The sequence below is a fragment of the Ylistrum balloti genome, unplaced genomic scaffold, assembly GCF_031769215.1.
Source record: "Ylistrum balloti isolate Yb309-2 unplaced genomic scaffold, AGI_CSIRO_Ybal_v1 Utg370578, whole genome shotgun sequence".
In the NCBI taxonomy this organism is placed as follows: Eukaryota; Metazoa; Mollusca; class Bivalvia; order Pectinida; family Pectinidae; genus Ylistrum; species Ylistrum balloti.
In genome coordinates this window covers 649,377-663,567 of record NW_026782360.1, presented here as the reverse complement: position 1 = coordinate 663,567, position 14,191 = coordinate 649,377, and the positions used below count along the sequence as shown (strand labels likewise).

Below are 14,191 nucleotides of genomic sequence, written 5' to 3'. Positions count from 1 at the left end.
TACGTTCACAGATCTAATGTATATTATCAATCGTCTCAAAGGATCACTGACGAGTCAGAGAAGGACAAAACAGCTGTATTATGCAGTTTTATTATTCACCCATGTGGCATATATACGATGAAAATGAACGAGCATTATTCACAAAGCTTATGTGTGCGTACATGTAGACAACGAGCTTAATTCCTAAACCTGAGACTAGGAACACTGTTATATACCCAACTTAGTAATTTTACGTCCCTGACTAACATCATTAGTGCATAGTTTAGAAGTAGCTATATCTAAATACTTATCAAATTGAATTGTGAAAAACATTACATTTATACGCATTTAGATGGTTTGAAATTCGCGAACAATAGATATTCAAATGAGTGAAGCAAAGAGGTGATACAGTTAGAGATTAATTAGATATAAGATACACAGTAGAAACATACAAGTATACACTGAATATATATATGGGGGGAGGGGGCGGGGGGGGGGGGGGGGTTATGGTTTGTGTGGGTGGGTGGATGGGTGTAGGTGTGGGTGTGTATGTGTGTGCGTGCGTGCGTGCATGCTTTGATATATCGATAGTAATTAGAACTATGTTAGTGTTGTGTTTTATCTGATGAAGGTGACAGTATAGTCTGCGAAACGCCACACGCTAATAATTGTTCGAACTGAAAGTATCATCCTGGTAAATTGCTGTTTTCTATTTTAATATTTCATTTTAATTAGTATTATATTATTCAGTACTTATCACGGAACCGTAGGGTTTTGCATCATGTATGACAGCTTTTTTTTACATTGTGTATGGTTTCTTCTGTAATATTTCCTATATAGTTTCTTATTCTACAATCTGAATGAATGCATCTTAAATAGGCTACAGGCTTTGTTTCTATTAGTCTTTATGTTTCCCTGTTTTACAGTCCGTATAATTTCCTATTTTTCACCATGTATAAATCCCTGTTCTACAGGCTGTATTATGTCCTATATTATTTCATATGGATGTGAGCAAGTGCGTCTCCACATAGCTATATCTTCATCATACCCCAAGGATACTTTCATTAATAGAACGACGTGGGTTTTTACTACAATAATCACGAGGCATAATTTTGCTCATGTGTGGATGTAGCTCTTATTGTGATCATTATTACATTAAGATTAATATTGTTGTAATATAATTTTGTGTTACAATAAGGATAGTTTTAATGAAATAAATTATTAAAAGAAGCGATTTATTATTACAAGTGTTTCAACACTTCGTGGACATTTTCCTATTTAATTTCCTCTTGAATAGCTTGTGAAACATCTACAAATTGATCATTGATATTTGACAGTCTGTGTGATTACAGATTGAATAATACAATCTCCATGAATCTAACAACGTTCCTAGTCCCTCTAATGTAAACAAGCCTCTTTATTTTGCAAATTCGATCCACTGGTGAAGTTGACAAGATCACGTTTAGTCGAGTTCACAGAAATATCCCACACATTAATTGACTACATTCTATTAATAGCACGTTCCAAACACACAATAAAACGCCTTTTCAATAGTGTTTGAAAGGTACCTGTAGAGCTTTGATGAAATTTACTTTGAACTGTAATGTAGGTAATAATATATTTGTTGTTGTCTACAGAGAAATTAAAATCCTAGTAGGTTTATTCAAACACTGACGTGCATTACAGCTAGAGAACCTTTCAACGCTACTCAATAGATAGTGACGTTCATATGGTAAGTGTACTGAGATTTGTCAGTTTTCTACTTTATATCAGGTGCCTGCTTATTGTTTTATTTGACTTTTGTATGGTATGAATGTAGCAAGGGAGATCTCAGTGAGTGAAACTATTGCATGTTAATGTAACACTTCATTTTGAAAGGAGGATAACTTTTTCAAAGAAAGAAAGAAAGGAAGAAATGTGTCACAACTAAACAAATTAAAGCATCAAGGACACAACCTTAATTTGGGTCTATATTCAGATACACGCATTCAACTTTGTTAAGAAAACATTGCCTTTTTTAGGACAACAGAACAAATGATGATATGCAAAATCAAAACCTGTCCTTTATACTGGGACAACTTGCTATTACACAAATAGCTTCCTGACAGGATGAAGTAGTCTATATATATTGGGTGTCGTGTCGGACCTTAACGTCACCATTTAGGAGTCGGTCATATTTGGCACTTTAGCAGATCGATAAAACTTCAAAATACTTGTTGTTATACAGAATTACATTACGACCATGGGATAAAACACTAGTGTCACGTCAACATTTCTAGCCATACAGGTAGGTTAAATCTTATAAAATGAATATGAGAGTATTTTATAGTCGTACAGGTGAGTATGTATATAGTCGTACATGTGAGTATATATTTAGTCGTACAGGTGAGTATGTATATAGTCGTACAGGTGAGTATGTTTATAGTCGTACAGGTGAGTATGTTTATAGTCGTACAGGTGAGTAGGTATGTAGTCGTACAGGTGAGTATGTTTATAGTCGGACAGGTGAGTATGTATATAGTCGTACAGGTGAGTATGTTTATAGTCGTACAGTTGAGTATGTAGGTAGTCGTACAGGTGAGTATGTTTATAGTCGGACAGGTGAGTATGTATATAGTCGTACAGGTGAGTATGTTTATAGTCGTACAGGTGAGTATGTTTATAGTCGGACAGGTGAGTATGTATATAGCCGTACAGGTGAGTATGTTCATACTTTATAGCAAATTGGGTGAATAGATATGTAGCCTTACTGATAAATACATGTATATTTATGTTTGCTACAAAAACAACATTTATGTCGGAGCCTTATAATGTTTAAACATTAATGACGAAATGACTGCCCTGCTATATAAAAAGCGGGTTTTCATTTACTGTGTTACTGACCTCGATAGGATATAGAAAGCACTGATATTTCATATCAATGCTGATGTTCAATCGGTCTTTCAAATGTCTCTTTTCAATAGAACCTATACTCCAAGCTAAATATTGTCACGGTGGTGGTATGGAAATAGGTATTGAGGAAGTTCGGTGGAGTGTGTACTTGGCCAAAAAGATTGATTTAAAAGTCAATTGAAAAAAAAAACTCGGAAAATGTGACGTCATATAAACATCCATGTCAACCGAAGACCTGAGTTTATAGGTATATAGTACGATGTAGGATATGACTTTTCATATGTCTTATCAACCTTAAAGCCAGAGAGGATTCAACAGGTAAGTATGTCGATTTTATTGGAATATATTACTTCTGTTTTATTTACGTCAATCTGTAACTATAAACTTGTTAAAATTAATCAAGTTTCACGCGAGGACTATTGAAAACTTTTTAAGTTAGTATTTATATATTCCACACCGTTGATTTTGATATGAGTGGATTGTTATAGTCACATGTACTAGTATAGCAATCCACCTGGTGTATTTTGTATACATGAGTACACTTATACATGTTATAGGTTCACCTGTGTAACAAGTGTAAGCAGCATGTGTGTACATATGTGAACGTAAATGTTTATCTTTGTAAGCTAATTATGAAATTTAGTATAGAAATCGAACTATTGCAATGCCTTGTATTTTGAAAGCGTACGGTTCCATACATCCAAACTATTGTTACATGTTTGTAAACATTAGGAGCGATTGTTTCATCTCATAGCTGATCGTCTAATTCTTTATATCACAACCAAATATCCAAACAGTTTGTTACAGAGGGCAAGTTATCTCCATGTTTTTAGTGTCATAAAACACCAACAGATTTATTAAACGACAATTCGAATAAATTCATATGTTCATCATCACGTACCGCGTGAATAGATGTAGGTATTTTATCAACATCTGATTTCAGTGAGATTGATTAAAAGTCACATCATCCAACAGAACATCGGAATTTAACACGCTATATCTAGAGCCAAAGAAAATTAGAGGACATATACATGGAGCACAATATACAGGTGTAACACAGTAGGCGTAAACTCACGTACTTGTTGGTAATAGCCATGTTTATTACTTGTTGAATAATAATAATGTTACATGTACAAAAGCAACATCTCATTAAAATACATAGTTCATATACTCATACTAGTACTTCACATTGTGTCTCGTATCAGAACTGTCCCTGAATAAAAACAGTATCTCTAAGGTATACATTAAAAAACCCACTCCTCATACTGTTCATCATCGTGAAACCTGTTTAAGAATTTTAATTTTTGGCGCGGCGGGCATTTCTAAAGGCAGCCCGAAAGATAGTTAAATTTTGTCAATAGAATATACTAATCGGATTAGTAGATATCAGTGCTGTCCACCGTAAATACAGCATTCACACCCGACCTACCAGATATTACGTATTGACTAATTAATCCCTACATCCACTCAGCCAAAGATTACTGACTTATGTATCTGAGATGCACTAATATCGAAACCACATTTTGTAACAATATATCTAAGACCTATTTTGTTACACAGGTCGCAGTATCGTTTCTGTAACCCATATTGAATAGGAGTTATCTCCCTTATCTCCCGCCAAGTCAAGGACATATTCCACGTCATTGATTACTTGCATGTAATCAACAATATTCAAATCAAGGAGATTACTCTTTACACAATCAAAGCGATAATTTTCCTTGAAAAGGTGTTAAACCTTTCATATTCTAACAGAACATGTATATTTAGAATGGTTTGTCCAGTACAGTATCTCCATTGCTTTCAGGTTTAACGTAGATGTCGTATTGATAAGCTATGACGTCATGAAGCACCTGTAGCAATATGACAACCGTTAACACGTCTAATATAGACGAAGTGTTTAAGTGTTTGAGGGAAAACAAACCGATCACTTCAGACCTCATCAAGAAGTCTTCCTCAGATTACGAGAGTCTCAAGGTAAGTAAATGATAGACATAATTCATCAGGAATCCAATATTTTCTGTGATTACCATTCACTCACACTTTCACGTGGATATAGTTTTTAACCAGAAATATATTACAAAATTAATTTCTAAAAAAAATAAATGAAACCAATACATTTGAACGCATTCTTAATTCTGCGTATAGCTAAAACATTTCAGGTCGCATAAATCGCGTTCTAGCGATGACAGCACACCGGCTCACTGTTTCAGTAACGTAAAGCCAACAATAAATCACTGAACCTCATGAAATCAGTATGTAAGAGTTCGTTTGGCCGCAAAAATAAATGTAGTTGTAAATGTAAGTAAGGAGATACTGCACATTAACAATTATATCCATGTACCAGGGACCATCTGAGGATAACTGTTGAGATTGTTCTATATTTGTCGGAAAGATTATAAGGATACCATAGTGAGGTTAACATGGCGATTTATAACACCATAGGAAGCCCTGAGAAATAGAGAAGAGAAGTCAAAGGGTCAACAGCCGGCAGATCTATACCAGTGTCCTAAGTGTAAAAAGAATATACCTTACCCCCATCCTAATCTCAAGGAGGAGATTGATCGTCTTACCCAGGAACTAGGTAACTCTGTCAGGTTTTAAAGCACATTGTACAAGTGTGATTTGTTTGTCACCGAGAATCTGATTTAATTTGACATGTTTATGTGACAGGTATCGGGTTTTGTAAACAGATATCCATATCCCGACAAAAGAAAAAAAAACATTTGGATCATCAATGATAATATAGAGACTAGAAAGTACAAAACCACATTGATTTCAAGGCAAGGCTTCAAGAACATTTTTTTTTGACAACTTTTTATAGTACATTTAAACACGACATACCTAAATCGTTGTCAAAAATCACAACACTCATGATGGCTTTGCTTTATTATGGAAGTTCAATATTCAAATATTATTTAAACTAGATAGAAAATATCCTAAACCACTGGTGTTACAATGCACTACTACTAGTATTTTATCCGGAGTGTCATATTTATTACGTAATAGCAATTAATTCGGGAAGAAAGAAATTACCCCTTTTTCATGATTTTAAACCCTACATCACGAACTTGATATGGATGGGAAGTTTATAACTTAATCAATTCACAGTGCAATTAATTATCACGACGAAAATACGTGGAAAATCGTCTGTAAACAATTAAGTAAACAACCACGTGTCTTTTACTATGTTAGACGACAGGACTAAGAAATGTCAGCAGATGGAGCAACATATCACCACACAGGATCAACAGATCACCACACAGGATCAACAGATCACCCAGCTGAGACAGATCAACGACCACAGAGGGTAATACAGGATTTACTGTATAAAACACTAAGATTGAACAATGACAAACGACCTCCATAAATGTTGTATAATTCAGCTCATCACAAAAGATTTTAAAAATTCTGTAGAATATATTGTAGATCGCAGAGGGTAACCCACTGTCTAGAATATGTTCGATTTCTACAATACACTTTAACATCAACACCATATAGAAATAAATCATGTAATAATCTCGTTTGTATGGACTTTGCAATTTCCTCAAGATAATCATCTGTCACTTTCTGTACATCCAGTGTGTTAAAGTGATGTTAAATGCTTCATATCTTTATCAATGTTCATTTGTTTTGGATTTGGATTTGTTCTCCCAACTAGTAAGGTCAATACATTGTAAAGATAGTATCCACAACAATTGGGCCATTAAAGGCACTTTTATAGTGCTATCATATTGAAATGCCGTAACTCAAACGCAGCAATACACCCTACCCAATGGTATTATAATGACAAGGAGGGATCAAGCCAATAAAACAAAAACACGCTTGTTCGGTCTTGGTCAGATGTAAAAATCCATCTCTTCTCCAAATCGTTAAACATCAATGTTTTATATGAGATAGACGTTGTCGTGTTATCAATGTTTTATATGGTAGACGTTTCCTAGTTGTTATCAATGTTTTATATGGTTATCAATGTTTTAAACATTCCAAATAGTTAAAATTTCACATAAATGAGAATAATAGTGGTAGACGTTGTCTTGTGGGCTATCAATGTTATCAATGTTTTATATGGTAGACGTTGTCGTGTTATCAATGTTTTATATGGTAGACGTTGTCGAGTTATCAATGTTTTATATGGTAGACGTTGTCATGTTATCATGTTTTATATGGTAGACGTTGTGTGTTATATGGTATGGTTAGTTTTATATGGTACAGTTGTCGTTATCAATGTTTTATCAATGTTTTATGGTAGACGTTGTCGTATAATGTTTTATAAGAGATACGTTGTCGTGTTATCAATGTTTAATATGGTAGACGTTGTGTTATCAATGTTTTATATGGTAGACGTCGTCATGTTATCAATGTTTTATATGGTAGACGTTGTCGTGTTATCAATGTTTAATATAGTAGACGTTGTCGTGTTTTCAATGTTTTATATGGTAGACGTTGTCATGTTATCAATGTTTTATATGGTAGACGTTGTCATGTTATCAATGTTTTATATGGTAGACGTTGTCGTGTTATCAATGTTTTATATGGTAGACGTTGTCATGTTATCAATGTTTTATATGGTAGACGTTGTCATGTTATCAATGTTTTATATGGTAGACGTTGTCGTGTTATCAATGTTTTATATGGTAGACGTTGTGTTATCAATGTTCTATATGGTAGACGTTGTCGTGTTATCAATGTTTTATATGGTAGACGTTGTCATGTTATCAATGTTTTATATGGTAGACGTTGTCGTGTTATCAATGTTTTATATGGTAGACGTTGTCGTGTTATCAATGTTTTATATGGTAGACGTTGTCGTGTTATCAATGTTTTATATGGTAGACGTTGTCATGTTATCAATGTTTTATATGGTAGACGTTGTCATGTTATCAATGTTTTATATGGTAGACGTTGTCATGTTATCAATGTTTTATATGGTAGACGTTGTCGTGTTATCAATGTTTTATATGGTAGACGTTGTCAATGTTTTATCAATGTTTTATATGGTAGACGTTGTCGTGTTATCAATGTTTTATATGGTAGACGTTGTCGTGTTATCAATGTTTTATATGGTAGACGTTGTCGTGTTATCAATGTTTTATATGGTAGACGTTGTCGTGTTATCAATGTTTTATATGGTAGACGTTGTCGTGTTATCAATGTTTTATATGGAGGACGTTGTCGTGTTATCAATGTTTTATATGGTAGACGTTGTCGTGTTATCAATGTTTTATATGGTTTACTGTTATCAATGTTTTATATGGTAGACGTTGTCATGTTATCAATGTTTTATATGGTAGACGTTGTCGTGTTATCAATGTTTTATATGGTAGACGTTGTCGTGTTATCAATGTTTTATATGGTAGACGTTGTCGTGTTATCAATGTTTTATATGGTAGACGTTGTCGTGTTATCAATGTTTTATATGGTAGACGTTGTCATGTTATCAATGTTTTATATGGTAGACGTTGTCGTGTTATCAATGTTTTATATGGTAGACGTTGTCATGTTATCAATGTTTTATATGGTAGACGTTGTCGTGTTATCAATGTTTTATATGGTAGACGTTGTCATGTTATCAATGTTTTATATGGTAGACGTTGTCGTGTTATCAATGTTTTATATGGTAGACGTTGTCATGTTATCAATGTTTTATATGGTAGACGTTGTCGTGTTATCAATGTTTTATATGGTAGACGTTGTCGTGTTATCAATGTTTTATATGGTAGACGTTGTCATGTTATCAATGTTTTATATGGTAGACGTTGTCGTGTTATCAATGTTTTATATGGTAGGATGTTATCAATGTTTTATATGGTAGACGTTGTCATGTTATCAATGTTTTATATGGTAGACGTTGTCATGTTATCAATGTTTTATATGGTAGACGTTGTCGTGTTATCAATGTTTTATATGGTAGACGTTGTCATGTTATCAATGTTTTATATGGTAGACGTTGTCGTGTTATCAATGTTTTATATGGTAGACGTTGTCGTGTTATCAATGTTTTATATGGTAGACGTTGTCGTGTTATCAATGTTTTATATGGTAGACGTTGTCGTGTTATCAATGTTTTATATGGTAGACGTTGTCGTGTTATCAATGTTTTATATGGTAGACGTTGTCGTGTTATCAATGTTTTATATGGTAGACGTTGTCATGTTATCAATGTTTTATATGGTAGACGTTGTCGTGTTTTCAATGTTTTATATGGCAGACGTTGTCATGTTATCAATGTTTTATATGGTAGACGTTGTCATGTTATCAATGTTTTATATGGTAGACGTTGTCGTGTTATCAATGTTTTATATGGTAGACGTTGTCGTGTTATCAATGTTTTATATGGTAGACGTTGTCGTGTTATCAATGTTTTATATGGTAGACGTTGTCATGTTATCAATGTTTTATATGGTAGACGTTGTCGTGTTATCAATGTTTTATATGGTAGACGTTGTCGTGTTATCAATGTTTTATATGGTAGACGTCGTCATGTTATCAATGTTTTATATGGTAGACGTTGTCGTGTTATCAATGTTTTATATGGTAGACGTTGTCGTGTTATCAATGTTTTATATGGTAGACGTTGTCGTGTTATCAATGTTTTATATGGTAGACGTTGTCGTGTTATCAATGTTTTATATGGTAGACGTTGTCGTGTTATCAATGTTTTATATGGTAGACGTTGTCATGTTATCAATGTTTTATATGGTAGACGTTGTCATGTTTTCAATGTTTTATATGGTAGACGTTGTCGTGTTATCAATGTTTTATATGGTAGACGTTGTCGTGTTATCAATGTTTTATATGGTAGACGTTGTCATGTTATCAATGTTTTATATGGTAGACGTTGTCGTGTTATCAATGTTTTATATGGTAGACGTTGTCGTGTTATCAATGTTTTATATGGTAGACGTTGTCGTGTTATCAATGTTTTATATGGTAGACGTTGTCGTGTTATCAATGTTTTATATGGTAGACGTTGTCGTGTTATCAATGTTTTATATGGTAGACGTTGTCGTGTTATCAATGTTTTATATGGTAGACGTTGTCGTGTTATCAATGTTTTATATGGTAGACGTTGTCGTGTTATCAATGTTTTATATGGTAGACGTTGTCATGTTATCAATGTTTTATATGGTAGACGTTGTCGTGTTATCAATGTTTTATATGGTAGACGTTGTCATGTTATCAATGTTTTATATGGTAGACGTTTTATATGTGTTATCAATGTTTTATATGGTAGACGTTGTCGTTATCAATGTTATCAATGTTTTATATGGTAGACGTTGTCGTGTTATCAATGTTATATGGTAATGTTTTATATGGTAGACGTTGTCATGTTATCAATGTTTTATATGGTAGACGTTGTCGTGTTATCAATGTTTTATATGGTAGACGTTGTCGTGTTATCAATGTTTTATATGGTAGACGTTGTCGTGTTATCAATGTTTTATATGGTAGACGTTGTCGTGTTATCAATGTTTTATATGGTAGACGTTGTTGTCGTGTTATCAATGTTTTATATGGTAGACGTTGTCGTGTTATCAATGTTTTATATGGTAGACGTTGTCGTGTTATCAATGTTTTATATGGTAGACGTTGTGTTATCAATGTTTTATATGGTAGACGTTGTCGTGTTATCAATGTTTTATATGGTAGACGTTGTCGTGTTATCAATGTTTTATATGGTAGACGTTGTCGTGTTATCAATGTTTTATATGGTAGACGTTGTCGTGTTATCAATGTTTTATATGGTAGACGTTGTCGTGTTATCAATGTTTTATATGGTAGACGTTGTCGTGTTATCAATGTTTTATATGGTAGACGTTGTCGTGTTATCAATATTTTATATGGTAGAAGTTGTCGTGTTATCAATGTTTTATATGGTAGTCGTTGTCGTGTTATCAATGTTTTATATGGTAGACGTTGTCGTGTTATCAATGTTTTATATGGTAGACGTTGTCGTGTTATCAATGTTTTATATGGTAGACGTCGTCATGTTTTCAATGTTTTATATGGTAGACGTTGTCGTGTTATCAATGTTTTATATGGTAGAATGTTATCAATGTTTTATATGGTAGACGTTGTCATGTTATCAATGTTTTATATGGTAGACGTTGTCATGTTATCAATGTTTTATATGGTAGACGTTGTCGTGTTATCAATGTTTTATATGGTAGACGTTGTCGTGTTATCAATGTTTTATATGGTAGACGTTGTCATGTTATCAATGTTTTATATGGTAGACGTTGTCGTGTTATCAATGTTTTATATGGTAGACGTTGTCGTGTTATCAATGTTTTATATGGTAGACGTTGTCGTGTTATCAATGTTTTATATGGTAGACGTTGTGTTATCAATGTTTTATATGGTAGACGTTGTCGTATTATCAATATTTTATATGGTAGAAGTTGTCGTGTTATCAATGTTTTATATGGTAGACGTTGTCGTGTTATCAATGTTTTATATGGTAGACGTTGTGTTATAAATGTTCTATATGGTAGACGTTGTCGTGTTATCAATGTTTTATATGGTAGACGTTGTGTTATCAATGTTTTATATGGTAGACGTTGTCGTATTATCGATATTTTATAAAATGTACGTTGTCGTGTGAAAGGTTAATTTAAACACATTTTGTTTTACCGAAAACCTATGAGAGTACATTAAACTAGATTTCTTGTATCAAATCAACAGGCCGCCTACTCGTTTTGTGACGACATTGCCAGAGCCCAGATGACGAACATGGAAGGCGAACTGTATTGTCCCCTTTCTACGGTAAGAATTGAAATATTAGACAGACATGCTATATAGTTGTTATATTTTTTTTATAAATATTATTTTACCGAGAAGTATCAAAGAAATATTTATGTGGCAAAGACAATGAAATGTTGAATACATTTATCATATTCGTCACGTGTCATAATGTAGCCATTAAAATCACGTCAGATTGTATTTGTGGTCAATATGAATGCCGCCTATATGGCAGATAGATAATCATGATGTCCGATTATTCCAATGTCACCCAGATTATATTCATATTGATAATGAATACAATTTTACGACCATTCAGTTGTTATAGTTAGATTTTAGATATCGTTTTAAGATATCCATGTATATCTTTAATGAAAGTAAATAGACTGTGTATGGTTATTTGGTGAAAGATCTTCCTGAAAATCTTAACAACGTAATGCTATACAATCTCTAGCAGAGTGGTCGTTCCTTAACATTCACAATACACTATTGGGGTACCGCAATGTATTCTGGGAGGGATTGGATAGTCTCTGTTTGATGCGACGTATGCCAATATGGTGCCTTAATGACGTCATATCTACGCTCTTTTGAATACAATTAAAATAAAAAGTGATTTTATGGAAGGCTCTTACTCAAATTAACATGTACATATATGGTATCATAATTAATGTCAGACTACCTATCATGTAATGTTGTACTGTACACAATTTGTGACAGTCAAATAAAACTGTTGAAGCGCTATCTCTGTGGATGTAATGTTAGTGCTTTGTTTTATTTACACACAGTGGACGGAAGACGCTCGTGTTGAGTTCATTGGCAGAAAAACAGCGTTGCCTCAAAAATCAGCAAGAATGGCTCATCATTACCGGAAGTCGACGTCAACAGAATGTGTACCAGCCATCCAAAACGTATGTCGTAATTTATAGGTTAAACAGAAATTAATGTAAAGGTCATTGCTTGACGTAAATAAAAGATATCGTTTATAATTGAATACAGTTCAATCACAGGGAAATGGTCCAATGTAACTTCCAAGAGTAAAATCCAAGGTTGAACATGACCTTGAGTTAGGGAGTAAACATACAGGATTCATACTTAACAAACAAAAGAAAAATAGATTATTTTCATCTGATTTTTCCCCAGGCCTTCATTGCTCAGATTCTGCCCGAGTTTATGGATCCGACGTTACATAACAATAGACAAGTTCTGGCTTACGTGAAACGGTGCGTTGAGATCACGTGGTATATGGTCATACAGGAAACACCAATGGTGCTAATCAGTAAGGTCAACCGGAAGTCACCTTTTGACACAAATATTTTCCGGTATTACTCTACTCAAGGTGATAAGTTTGACTTTGTTGTTTGGCCAGCCCTTCTGATGTACTCCGATGGACCAATCATCATCAAGGGATTTGCATATGCTCTGGATCCAAATCGAAGCATTCCGAATCTTAGAGAAATAGAAATGGAGACAAACCGTGTTCCTCCAAAAGGAAAAGAAGATATGGATGCCGCAGAGCTAAACCAGGGTCTAGCTGGAGGGACGCCATGGGGCTCGAACTATTTTTCAAACGCTGGTACGCCTTCTGTTGACCTTCCTCCACTTCCGTCTGGGAACGTGAGTCCAACACGTGTAAGTCCTGGCAGAGTGTCTCGTGAAGAAGAAAAGCTTACGGCAGCATGGAAGGGTAAGAAAAAGCCTAAAGCAAGACCTTAATTCATGTAAGCACACCAAACACTTGTGGACACCACTAGCATGACAAAATACAAGTCGAATATAGTTTTCACCGGAAGGCAAACGAGGAAAATCCGACACATATACCATGGTTGGCTTGGCAAAATACTGGGATACTTATTCTACCTTTATATTGTTGATATCTATGTAATCTACTGCCATGACGCAAGCGCAAGTCCTTTGTTTTTTTTTCTATATCCAGCGGATGTTAAGAAATGGAGTATGTGATAACGACAGCTATGGACTCCAAATGGGTGACTGCAAATTGGACAGTCATCTGAGATTCTGAGATGTGTTGGAATGTATGTATGTATGCAATCTAAGCTTAATTTGAAACGTATAGATATCTAAAGAAATACCAAATCAGTCCGAAAACCCTGTTTGTTGGTTGGCAAGACTATCCGACACTGATAATTCTTGACATTTTAGGGATAGGGTGACAGATAGCTTTACAATAAAACATTCGTTTTCAAAACTAACGTAACACAGTCACGGGTTCAGCCTATTGTTAAAGCCTCTGTAACTGTTGCCACCAATCCTTGATTTCTGATTGGTGAAAATATTCCAACGAGTTAGCAGTGACTCCTGATTTCTCTTTGTTTTATTGGATTCTATAGACGGATGATTATATTGAGTGTCGCACTGTTGCATCGAAAGTTCTTGTCTACACTGATAGTAATCTGTTTGATAAATCTCTTCATTTGTATGTTTTATTAAACACGTTTATTACAACCAGACACTGTTGATCAATGTTAAAAACCTTTACAATGAGATCACTTTAACCTACAACGTAAAGGAATATATCTGTACTTTGGTCTGGCTAACATTTCAGCTAGACATGTTTTAC

General features: G+C 34.2%; 1 protein-coding gene across 1 annotated transcript; it reads left to right on the top strand.

Moving 5' to 3' along the window:
• Positions 1-4,731: 4,731 nt before the first annotated feature.
• Positions 4,732-13,326, top strand: LOC132556558 (uncharacterized). Its single transcript, XM_060220970.1, has 6 exons — positions 4,732-4,845; positions 5,314-5,452; positions 6,064-6,178; positions 11,535-11,637; positions 12,399-12,521; positions 12,754-13,326. The coding sequence occupies exons 1-6, from the start codon at positions 4,732-4,734 to the stop codon at positions 13,324-13,326; spliced, it is 1,167 nt and encodes a 388-aa protein (XP_060076953.1).
• The last annotated feature ends 865 nt before the right edge of the window (positions 13,327-14,191 follow it).

Excerpts from the sequence above, each read along its gene's own strand:
- LOC132556558 (XM_060220970.1), top strand. The coding sequence starts at position 4,732 with ATGACAACCGTTAACACGTCTAATATAGACGAAGTGTTTAAGTGTTTG. Across the intron at positions 5,453-6,063 it reads TCGTCTTACCCAGGAACTAG|ACGACAGGACTAAGAAATGT; the intron begins GTAACTCTGTCA and ends TTACTATGTTAG. Across the intron at positions 11,638-12,398 it reads TGTATTGTCCCCTTTCTACG|TGGACGGAAGACGCTCGTGT; the intron begins GTAAGAATTGAA and ends ATTTACACACAG.